This window comes from Hibiscus syriacus, unplaced genomic scaffold (genome assembly GCF_006381635.1).
Source record: "Hibiscus syriacus cultivar Baekdansim isolate YM2019G1 unplaced genomic scaffold, ASM638163v2 tig00116975_pilon, whole genome shotgun sequence".
In the NCBI taxonomy this organism is placed as follows: Eukaryota; Viridiplantae; Streptophyta; class Magnoliopsida; order Malvales; family Malvaceae; genus Hibiscus; species Hibiscus syriacus.
The window spans coordinates 1,358,511-1,371,319 of NW_024063499.1; the positions used below are offsets into that span (position 1 = coordinate 1,358,511).

At 35.3% G+C, this 12,809-nt stretch overlaps 1 protein-coding gene, 1 non-coding gene and 1 pseudogene across 2 annotated transcripts; 2 read left to right on the forward strand and 1 right to left on the reverse strand.

Moving 5' to 3' along the window:
• Positions 1 to 3,971: 3,971 nt before the first annotated feature.
• LOC120192431 lies at positions 3,972 to 4,491 on the forward strand (annotated as a pseudogene).
• A 1,234-nt stretch (positions 4,492 to 5,725) lies between these two features.
• TRNAS-CGA lies at positions 5,726 to 5,807 on the reverse strand. The gene has a single exon. It is a non-coding gene; the product is annotated as a tRNA-Ser (tRNA).
• An 851-nt stretch (positions 5,808 to 6,658) lies between these two features.
• Positions 6,659 to 12,444, forward strand: LOC120192551 (ER membrane protein complex subunit 1-like). The gene is made up of 12 exons (XM_039195308.1): positions 6,659 to 6,847; positions 7,341 to 7,468; positions 7,581 to 7,643; positions 7,878 to 7,999; positions 8,352 to 8,467; positions 8,572 to 9,379; positions 9,714 to 10,436; positions 10,873 to 11,094; positions 11,176 to 11,271; positions 11,362 to 11,556; positions 11,693 to 11,806; positions 12,021 to 12,444. The coding sequence occupies exons 1-12, from the start codon at positions 6,738 to 6,740 to the stop codon at positions 12,279 to 12,281; spliced, it is 2,958 nt and encodes a 985-aa protein (XP_039051239.1). The 5' UTR covers positions 6,659 to 6,737; the 3' UTR covers positions 12,282 to 12,444.
• Positions 12,445 to 12,809: the final 365 nt, after the last annotated feature.

A 12,809-nucleotide genomic window follows, 5' to 3' on the forward strand; every position in this document is an offset into this window, starting at 1 on the left:
GAAAGCTTAATTTGTTCTAAAACAACAAGATGAAAGGTATATGAGAGATTAAAGATTTTGAGTTCTTGAATCAAATCTTGAAATAGAATTGATAAGTTGAATTTTAAGTTGAATTTGACTTGTCATCTATGAGATTAAGAAGTTAGAAGTGTTAGAATTATGTTTGAATAACATGAAAAATTTGATATGATTATTGAATTCTATATGGAGAATAGAATTCTAAGGTTTAAGATGAAATAAATGAATATAGATTGGTTTAAGTATGTGTACTAGAGTTAAGAATGAAAAGGGGATGATATATGAAGTGTTTGAGAGAAATTGAAGTGATTTTCGAGCTAAAAATATGATTTCTGGGCAAGGGGAATCGGTACCCATTCAAGGGGAACCGATACCCCTTCAAACGACAGAATTCCAGAATGCCAGAGGGGAACCGATACCCCCACAGGAGGGAATCGATTCCCCCCTAAAGGAAAATGTTAATATTGGTTTAATAAGTTCGTTTAAGTTGCTAGTATCCAATTAAAAGGTGTGGGTATCTAATAATTGTCTTAAAATGTATAATTATGTAGATTCAAAGCCTAAACGAGTTCCGGAATCATTGACAAGTAAGATCGATAAAAAGGAAAGATAAGAGATTGAAAGGGACTAGTGAGGCCAGGTGAGTGCATATTAATTCAATTATGGTGCTAAATGGAAACAAGACTTGTGACAAGTCTATTTCCTATGTTTAATGCATGAATATATGATTACATGTATATGCATGACATAAATTGTATGTATGCATGATTATTAGGTGTTAACATGCTTTTGAATGAATGATATGAAAAGTGAGATAAACAAAGTATGGTTGATATAGGGTAATATAAGAATAGCTCATAAGGTTATATGCATAGGTAATATAAGTTATAAGATGAGAATATATAGGAAGATCAAATAAGTTATGAGATAAGTTATGTGACATGATTTATATATATGATTTTATGTGATATAAAAGTGTATAAGTGAAATAACATGATAGGTGATAAAACTGTAAGTATATATGATTATGTGTTATATGTACATGATATGACATGCAAGTTACATGAACAAATGAGAAATGGTATAAGTCATATGAAACGATCTACGTGAATATATGCACTTGTGATACAAGTGATATGAAATGTTATAAATGATAATGCCCATGTTATGTGATATGAGAGCTAGGGGTATAGTTGGCATGCCAAGAGTCGAGGGTTTACCTATGTTCTACGGAACATATGGACAGTTTTACCTATGTCTTTCGAGACATATGGACAGTATACCTATGTTCTAAGGAACATATGGACAGTTACCGAGGATCTTTATGACCTCTGGACAGTTACCGAGGATCTTTATGACCTCTGGATAGTTATCGGGGTCTTTGTGACCTTTGGATAGGTCCTTCGGGACATTTATATGAGCTGTGGTGACAGCATAGTGGTGCACAACCTCAATAGACTCACATATCTACAGTTCTCACAGGTGCACATGGGCTAATAAGAGATAACATGGAATGTACTGTATATGATATATGTGTTAGTGATTATTGTATATGCTATAAGATATATGATATGAGCTTAATTGATTATATGAACAAGAGAATAGAAATATGAAAGGTGATAATATGATAATGATAGGAAAGAAGATAATTATATGTATGTGTGGATATGTATATATATATATATATATATATATCTATATGAAAGGTGCATAGTAGGAATCATTACATGTATATGTGGGTATGGTGCTTGTACGTGATATGTTAGTAGAAATTGTTCAAGCATGATTACGAGTTAGCGTTTTATTATATGTTTTATGCCTCACTAAGTCAACGACTTAGCGTGTGATTGTTTCACACGTAGGTTACAGAAGTGAGAAGAGTAAAGAGCTAAGAGGAGCAAGACAGGTCAGTTCTCCTTACCCAATTGTCAGATCAGAAAATATATGTACGGTATATAGAGTGTAGTTGGCATGTAGTCTAAAGATATAAATTGTATGAACTCTGATATATTTTGTAAACGTTTTGAATGAGTTAAATGTTATCCAAGTTTTTAAATTACTCACTATTTTATACGAATAAATGTTTGAAAAGTCAATGTGACACTTCGGACTCGTATCCGGGTCGGATACGGGTTGGGGGTGTTACACATTACATGACTCACCTCATGGGGGTCATTCTGGGAATCAAGCTACTTATCAGAGAATTAGATCTTACTTTTATTGGCCTAGACTTAAAGCTATGGTGGTCAATTATGTCAAACTTTTTGCAGTATGTCAACAAACTAAGGTGGAACATGTGGCTAAACCTGGATTGCTACAACCATTACCTATTCCTCAGCAAGCTTGGGAAATTATCACTATAGACTTTGTTGAAGGGTTACCTACATCTTTAAGGAATTATTGTATTCTAGTGGTGGTTGACAAGTTTACTAAATATAGTCATTTTTTAGCACTATCACATCCTTACTCAGCAGTTGAGGTTGCTAAATTATATTTGGATCACATATATAAGCTTCATGGTCAGCCTAAAATGGCCATTTCAGACAGAGACAAGACCTTCACTAGCCTCTTTTGGAGAGAACTAATGAAACTCTTAGGAACTAAGACCTTGTTTAGCACTGCTTATCATCCTGAAACGGATGGACAAACAGAGAGGGTGAACCAGTGTTTAGAACAGTACCTAAGAGGGCTTTGTTTTTACCAACCAAAGCAATGGGCTAAATGGTTGCCACATGTTGAGTGGTGGTACAATTCTACCTACCATACTGCCTTGAAACTAACACATTTTCAGGCTCTCTATGGTTACAAGCCTCCTACAATGGTTTGGTATACAGACACTCAAGTAAATGCAGTAGCATAGTTAATGCGTAGCAGGGAAGATATCAGACAATTGGTGAAATTTCAATTACAGCAAGCCAGTAATAGAATGAAGTAGAAAACTGATAAAAAAAAATCTGAACGAGTATTTCAAGTTGTGGATTTCGTTTACCTGAAACTGCAGCCATATCGACAGACTTCTCTCGCCCTGCGGAAAAATTTGAAATTAGCAGCAAGGTTTTATGGGCCTTATAAGATTATTGAAAAAATTGGGGTCGGACCATGAACTAAAGCTGGATAAGGAAACAGTAAAATACAAAAGAAGAAAAAAATATGCTGATGGCAACGTTGCCTTTTGTATCAGTTCCCACCATAGTTTTCTCAATGAAAACACCATCATCTTCTTTAGGGATAAATACATGACTTTATATCAAGGTATGGATTTTTAAAAAATTATATAAAAATTTTAAGGACATAAAATTATAAAATTTTAAGAATATGAAATTAAATCATTAATCGAACTGCATGTTTTGCACTGAATGCTTAGGAATGAAGGTGTTAAGGAAGCCTGACATACGCGAGGAGCGATATTCGAATTCTTTTCTTGGATGTGGACCTGAAAATTCTCATTTTGCTGTTGAACTTTTTTATAGTGAGTGATTATTTACCTCATTCAGCATATGTCGATATGCTAATGCATCTATCTCACCTTTGAAGTACTGGTTATATAGTGATTCATACTTTCTTAGACTAAGTAGGTTTGGTCTATACGCTAATATGCTTTTGTGTTATAATTCTGCAGATTATGGAGTTGATTAATACGATATTGGAAACGGACTTGGTCATTTTGATATTGCAGTAGACGTTGTAAATTAATTCAACTAGATCTTCTTGGGGCTACCGTTACTAAAAAAACTCGAAAAGAAAGAAATTTGGCTGCTGTTTGATGGCAATGCATGCAGTTGTTTGTACTTTGTATAGCCCCTACTGACAGATAGGAGAGACACCATGCAACATTTCAGTATCGATGTCGGTTTGGTGTGTCCATTCTCACTTCTGCTCATTGTTTTCGATGATCATTTAGTTTCTACGAATATTTATGCTTATTTTTCAGTATTCGACAGTCATGACTCATGATGGGCAACGGTCCTGAAGAAAAATGCAGTGCTTGAACTGACATACAACTATGGTGTCACAGAATATGATAAAGGAAATGGTTATGCGCAGGTTGACTCTTTCTATTTTTTCTTGCAATGTTTTTTAGTCTTTAAGTTGGACCATCTTTTGTGCTAATTTGATTATTCTAAGACTTATTAGACTGAAGTTTCGTATGTTAACAGAAACCAATACGCACTGATGATGTTTATAAGACTGCAGAACCAGTTAAGCTATGTGAAGGAACAGTTATTCGCGAGCCTGGACACTTTCTGGGCATCAACACTACGATTACCACTTGCCTGGACGCCGATGGACGGAAATCAGTACGGCTAATAATAAAAGTTTAGCTTGGAGTACGTGTCTTGAGGGTTATATATATCCAAATGACTTGAATACCTTAACTTTTCACTTCATGTCCTGCAGGTCTTTGTTGATAACATTGATTTCTTCAAGGAGCTCGAGTGATCAAATATCATTATAGCTGCTACTCCTGATGATTGATTCCATGGAGAAATTCATAGCATTGTTGCTGTTAGATGCTTGCCTTCTGCCAAGTTTTTTCAGTATAGGACCGAGGAAGTTGATATTTACTGCAAATTAAGCTCGATATACGGGGAATCAGATATATGCATTTGAACACCATTGCTCTACAGAAATGAAAATCCAAAATTTCCATGAATCAGACAATTTCCCCTTAGAAATATGCTCTCTGCTCAGCCTTGTCTTCCTTCCCCCTTTTAGGTCATGCTGGGATGTCATTATGAACTTCCGATATCACTCGTGGAAATGCAGAGTAAACTATATTAATAAAGGGAGTAGAAACAAAGAAAATCGACTTACATTTGATTCGAGTACGAGGCTCAGCTTACACTTCTTTTTAGTGCTAAAATTGTTCATGATCAGCTCCCATGTCCTCTGCAATCTCAATGCAGTGGGATGCAACATGAGCAGCAGCAGACGCCATATCAGTCGATCCTTTAATAGGTGTCTCGGGACATGTAGTTACTGTTTCCGGTACCACTGATTCGAGGCTGCAAGTGCAGCAACTCCAGCAACCGAAACAGCTGCATGAAGTCTGCATTTTGGGCTCTAATTTCATGCTTCTTCCTCTCTTTCTGCTCCTTCAACCATCTTCCTGTTCTTCGCCCTCATACTATGCTCTTGTATATCTTCAAATTGCCAACAAGCCAATAATTATAAGCATATATGATGATGATTATAATGAGGTTTGTGTAAGGAGATAACATACCCCAATTTTAAGTAGTTCATGATTCTATAGACATTCTCATCTATATCTTCCAGCTTTAGGGTCAAGCTTTTCACACTGCATGAACTCACAAAACACCAAAAACAAAACAAAAATGCAACCCATTCAAGCAGCCATGCCAGTGCTCTAAATTCTCCATGAAACAACCAGAGATTATAATAGTAAAAAGACCTTACTTTGTTTAAGCTGAGACATCGGTTTTTGAAATTTGGCATTGGAAGTCGAGCTAAATCTGCAATTTCCTTTTCCCTTTATTGGGAAGAACGAAAAGAGAAAGAAAAAGAGGGGGAGGGGGGATATATTCTAATGTATTGGAAAGGCTACCATTAAAGGGGCAGGTTCAGCTGTCATTGGAGTTCGGATTATAAGCTAAAACATTGTGCTGCCTGCAACAGGTTCCATTGAAGCAAAATGCTAAGCGATGAACGGGGACGAACGTTTTGATTGATAAAAATAAATTAAAATCGTCGATAGCAGGATTCGAACCTGCGCAGGCAAAGCCCAACAGATTTCGAGTCTGTCTCCTTAACCACTCGGACATATCGACGCTTGGTGTCAAAGAATATATCTGTACATTAAAATAATTTTATCTGGTTCATCATTTTTGTTAATTAGTAATCTAAAGACCAATTTCAAAATACATTTTTTTCTACCATATACTCCAAGGTCACAAAAACTCAAGCATTCAACTTAATAACCATCAATTTGAAAACAAATTACCTAAGACAGTAAATAATTATCTAATAATTTGCTACACTTTTAATAGTAAACTGACCAATCAAACAAATCAATAAGAATCAGGTCCATTTGGATGGACGATAAATTTAATTTCTATGAGATTAAAAATAATCGTAACGTTGAATTAATTTTATAATAATAAAATTACTTATGATAACGATAAATTAAAATAGCACCACATTAGAAATATGTATCAAATTTAGGCACCAAATAAGATATTAATCCTAAAAGCCGGCTATGTTTGAGTAAAATAGGGTAAACTACACATTTAATATCTAGACTATTACTTTTGTTTCATTACAATACTTAAACTTTTTTTTTCAAAATCATATTTAACGTTTAATTTAAGTTTTACATTAGTTCCCGCCGTTAAAAACTTAACGACACAGATTATATGTAATTCAAATTACAAGGCACGTTGAATATCACAAAAAGGGAAAATAATTTCACATCATCGGTGCTGCTAAATTTTTAACGGCGGGTATCAAACTAAAACCTAAACTAAATATTAGGTATAATTTTAATAAAAATAAAGTTTAGGTATTGAAATGATCAAAAGTTATAATTTATATATTAAACATGTATTTTATCCTAAAATTAAAGCTGAAGCCGTGAGTTTAGCAATCTATGGTCCTCGCAAACTCCTCCCCTTGACGACTCACTAAGATCTGTTTCTCTCCCTTTGATACTAACAGGGAAACTGATACAACCTTGTCTACAATCCTCATAGTCATTAACAATGGCGATTAGGTCTTTTTTTATTCCTTTTTTGCTCTTCGTTCTTTGCTTTTGCTCTTCTCTAAGTCCGGTCCTTTCCCTTTACGAAGATCAAGTCGGCCTCATGGACTGGTAAGTTCAACTTCATACTCCACTTCGTTGAATTCGATTCAAAATTTAGATTTAATTCTTTTCTTTTTTGTACAATTTTTGTTCTAACTAATTGTTTAATCTTTGGCATCAACAGTACTTAGTTGAATTCGATTCAAATTTAGCTTTAATTCTTTATATATGTATATTATTTTTTTATAATTAATTGTTTAATCTTAGGCATCGACAATACTTCACTTCGCTGAATCCGATTCAAATTTAAGCTTTAGTTCTTTTCTTTTATATATAATTTTTATTTCTGACTAGTTGTTTAGTCTTAAGCATCGGCAATACTGTACTTCGTAGAATTCGATTGAAATTTAAATTTAATTATTTGTATGAATATATATAATTTTTGCTCTAATTAATAATTTAATCTTAGGCGTCAACAATACTTTACTTTGCTGAATTCGATTTTAGCTGTACTTTCTTATATATGTGTATGATTTTTTTTATAATTGTTGTTTAATCTCAGGCATCAACAATACATAGGAAAAGTGAAGCAAGCAGTGTTCTCCACTCAAAAAACTGGTCGAAGACGAGTTATAGTGTCCACTGAAGAGAATGTTATAGCTTCCCTTGATCTCCGACATGGCGAGATCTGTAAGTCCAATCCTATTCGATTACAAATATTGAAGTTTATTTATTTAGCTTTTATTTTTTTCCGGTTATTGCTAAAGGTGTTGTTAGGATAATGGTTGGCTGTTTTATGTAGTTTGGAGACATTTGCTTGGTTCTAATGATGTCATCAATGGAATTGATATCGGTCTTGGAAAATGTAAGTATGTCCATATCCATATTTGGTTCAAAGAAAAATCATTCATGGCTTACGTTTTTAAATTTGGATTGGTTTTTATTGTTATCTTTCTTGTATCCATTGTTTGATTCCTGGCTGCAACTTGTTTGATTAAAACTGTTGGTTTATCCTTCTTCTGGATTCTGCAAGGAAAGGTTTGACTGACTTCATTGCTTGTATTGGTGACTAAGTTTTGAATAAATTTTATTCTTGCAGACGTCATTACCCTTTCATCGGGAGGAAGTATTTTAAGATCATGGAACCTTCCTGATGGGCAGATGGTGTGGGAATCTTTTCTTCAGGGTCCTAAGCACTCAAAATCTTTACTATTAGTGCCGGTTAGCCAGGTTCTTTCCAGTTAACATCTTTTTTATTTCAATTGTTCGACCGTCTGTTTTATATGGATCATGGTCACCGAAATTTATACCAAGCATTGCTATATTATTAATATTATTTTCTCTAAATTTTCATCTTAAAGATTCTTAATTGTCTATAGCACATCCAATAGGAGGATAGTTAATGTACATAAGTGTGCTTTGTTAAACATTTGTTGTTGTAACTTTTTATCTACCGATAGAACTTCATGTCCTGCATTTTTTACCAGCTTTTTTTAGTGTTATTGATATAGACTATACAATTCATTCTATGATTGTAGAAACATATGTGATTGACTGTATTAATGTTGTGCAGACAAACTTGAAAATTGAGAAGGATAATGTTATTGTTGTTTTTAGCAATGGCCGTCTCCATGCTGTTTCTTGCATAGATGGCGAGGTTCTTTGGAAGAAGGATTTTGAAGCAGAAAGGCTTGTCCAATTCAAAAGTTTTACATTTCAACAAGTTTCCTCTATACCTGCCACCCTTTGAAAAATGATATTTTTGATGAATTGCATTTTCATGCTCCTTGCAGCTTTGAGGCCCAGCAGGTAATTCAGCCTTCTGGCAGTGATTTAATATACGTTGTAGGATTTTCTGCTTCATCCCAATTTAAGATGTATCAAATCAATGCTAGGAATGGAGAGTTGTTGAAGCATGAAAGTGCAACTTTTTCTAGTGGGTTTTTGAGAGAAGTTTCACTTGTTTCTAGCGAGATGGTTGTGGCTCTTGATTCCACAGGGTCAATTTTGCTAGCAATAAGTTTTCAAAATGGAGAAATTAGTTTCCAAGAGACACCCATTTCAAATCTTGTTGAGGACTCATCAGGACCGGCAGTAATAATACCTTTATCAGTCCCAGGAATATTTGTAATTAAAACAAATTCAGTTACTATATTTATTAAAGTGATAGGTAAAGGCAAGTTTGAAGTGGTGGAAAAAACGAATCATGAAACAGCTGTTAGTAATGCTCTCCCAATCTCTGAGGGCCAACAAGCATTTGCATTGGTTCAACATGCAGGCAGTGAGATTCATCTTGCAGTGAAACTTGCACATGATTGGGATGATAATTTGCTTAAAGAAAGCATTAAAATGGACCAACAGAGAGGGATTCCCCACAAGGTTTTCATAAATAATTATATCCGAACTGATAGGTCTCATGGGTTTCGGCTGTTAATTGTGATGGAAGATCATTCACTGTTGTTATTACAACAAGGTGCGGTTGTCTGGAGCAGGGAAGATGGTCTGGCATCAATAATTGATGTAACAGCTTCAGAACTACCTTTGGAAAGGGATGGTGTATCTGTCGCAAAAGTGGAGCACAACCTCTTTGAATGGCTTAAGGTATGGTAATGAATCTTTTAAGGCATTTTTTGTTTGCATTTCAACTAAAGGCAACTGTAGACTGCATGATCCAACTCTTTTCCTTGGTTTTAAGAGATTAACAGATATTTAATTATTGGTTTTGTTTCTGATACATGTTGAATTATATAACAAATGAAGTCTTTCATGTGATTCTAAAATTAGAAAGAATATGGATGTGTGTGTGTGTATTTAGTTTTACAAACATGAATCACCTACTGTCAAAGCACACATAACTTTATACACTATTTGAAAATGGACTAGGGGATGCATTTTGACAACATGATTTTGACAAGATGCGCTCCTTTTTCTTAAGGGACATATGCTGAAGCTGAAGGGAACACTAATGCTTGCAAGCCCTAAGGATGTGGCAGCCATTCAAAGCATGAGAATAAAAAGTTCTGAAAAGAGCAAAATGACCCGAGACCACAATGGCTTCAGGAAGCTGCTCATAGTACTAACGAGGGCAGGGAAACTTTTTGCTCTGCATACTGGAGATGGACGCGTTGTCTGGTCTCACTTGCTACACAAGTCAGAGGCATGTCAATCTCCAATAGGATTAAACTTGTATCAGTGGCAGGTTCCTCATCATCATGCTCTGGATGAAAATCCATCTGTTCTTGTGATTAGCAGGTGTGGTCCAAGTTCAGATGCACCAGGTGTACTTTCTTTTGTCGACACTTACACAGGAAAGGAGCTTAATTCTTTAAGTCTCATTCACGCTGTTGTGCAAGTTATTCCACTTCCATATACAGATTCAACAGAACAGCGACTCCATCTGCTGGTCGATTCTGATAAACATGCACATTTATATCCCAAAACTTCTGAGGCTCTTAGTATCTTCAAACATGAATTTTCAAACATATACTGGTATTCAGTGGAGGATCACAATGGCATCATCAAGGGGCATGCTTTAAAGTGCATGTGCATTGGTGAAGTAGTTGATGAGTTCTGCTTTGACACAAGGGACTTGTGGTCAGTTGTGTTCCCCTCAGAATCAGAAAAGATCATTGCAACTGTCCCTAGAAAATTGAATGAGGTAAAGCATTTCTCCCTCCCCCATGGTGTTTTCTCAATGACTTCTACTTATTTGCCAATCTGCATGGTGATCTTAGGAGTTTTCTGGACTCAATTGCATGATTTGCATCGTGTAGCATTATTGCATTAAATGACTGCTCTCTTGAGTTATTTTTTGGTCATGTACTTCTCAGCTGAAGACTTTTGACAATTGCATGAAACTTGTCAGTTCAATCTCATGTTCCCATTGACTTCCCTAAATAAATAGTATATGATTTTGTTGTGCTTTAATGCAATTGGTTAGTTTCATTTTTTCAAAGACAGGTAAATGTGGTTAATTGACTTGTGCAGCAAAATGTGCATATTCTTCTGTGTTTAGAATTTTTAACTACCAGTTCCTTGCTGGGAATGCTGCACGTATAAAACATAATGCATGCTTGTATATTTGAGTTTTCCAGGTGGTACATACTCAAGCAAAGGTTATAGCTGACCAGGATGTCATGTATAAATATATATCAAGAAATATACTTTTTGTGGCAACTGTTGCACCCAAATGCAGCGGTGGAATTGGATCTGTTACACCAGAAGAATCATGGCTGGTTGCATATCTTATTGACACTGTAACGGGTCGTATATTGCACCGGGTGACTCATCATGGTGCACGGGGCCCTGTTCATGCTGTAAGTTAATTATTTTCCTGAATTGGTGTCGTAAGATGGTATGAGAAGGATGCAATTGATGATGCTTATTGTTCATTGTAGGTTTTTAGTGAGAACTGGGTTGTCTACCACTACTTCAATCTTAGAGCGCATAGATATGAGATGTCAGTCATTGAAATTTATGACCAGTCTCGGGCTGTAAGTGGACGAACTTGATTGTTTATGTTTGGTTGATTATGTTACCACTTCAATGAAATTTATCTTTTCCCAACTAAACGCCATCCACAGGACAACAAAGATGTTTGGAAGCTTGTTTTTGGAAAGCACAACCTTACTTCACCGATATCTTTATTTTCTCGACCAGAGGTCATAACAAAATCACAGTCCTACTTTTTCACCCATTCTGTGAAAGCTATAGCTGTGACATCAACAGCGAAGGGTATAACTTCCGAGCAGCTTCTCATCGGTACAATTGGTGATCAGGTAAATTAAAAACTTTCAGAAAGAATTAAATCACGGAGTTGTCTTCGCTGCTGGATTCTGGGTTGTTCATGTTTCCTTTAAACGAATAGTACTAGAGTTGATACGTCTGCGTCGTGACCATAACCCTATTTTACAGGTTTTGGCACTTGATAAACGTTTCTTGGATCCTCGTCGATCGGTTAATCCTACACAAGCAGAGAAAGAAGAAGGCATTATACCATTAACCGATTCGTTGCCAATCATTCCTCAGGTTTGTTTCCTCCCAGACCATCTTATTTCTTCTTCATTTAATATATATATATACACACACAGGCGCGTCTCTTCTCGAGAGATATTGTTTTGAGATGCTTGATTAGTACGCACTTAAGGGCATTAACAGATGCTGAAACTTGCCAACCATGAGCATTCTATGAATTTAACCCCGCTGTTTCTCTAACCGATGGCTATTGATGAATTGTTTCCAGTCCTACATTACGCACGCGCTTAGAGTGGAAGGTCTTCGAGGTATAATAACAGTACCAGCCAAGCTGGAATCGACAACCCTCGTCTTCGCACATGGAGTGGACCTCTTTTTCACTCAGCTCGCACCTTCAAGGACATACGATTCGCTAACGGAAGATTTTAGTTACGCCTTGCTCCTCATTACAATTGTGGCGCTTGTAGCAGCCATCATCGTAACGTGGAGGTTGTCGGAGAGGAAAGAACTACAAGACAAGTGGAGGTAAAAGTAAGTTTTTTTACCTCGCGATACATTTGTGTAGTAACACAGTTCCTTTCTTAGGTGACACAGATGCTTAATGATTTGAATTAAGATTATTAGAAGGGTTTACTTCTCGACTTGTAGTAAATCTTCTAAGTTTTGTAGCATTCCCTCCTTGATTTCTATTTTCTATTGCTATGTTTTAACAATTTAGTTTCTATGATTAAAATATTATTATAACATGCATTGATCGTGTTTTGTTTTAATTTCTCAAACAGGATTAAATAATTATCATGTCTTTGATATATTTAAAAAAAATAAGAACACGTGACAATCATATAATGTCGTTTATAAAATATTTTATTTTTATTAGTGTGTGAAATAATTATCTTATATGTATTTATTACACTTTCATAAATGTAATGCATTTTATTTATTGCGAATGAGCAAAAACAATTTAGATAAATAAATATTTAATAAATTTAATTAACAAATGATTGAAGATGAAATTGTAAACGACTGTTTACCCAAGTATTTTTTTTCTCATTTTTTA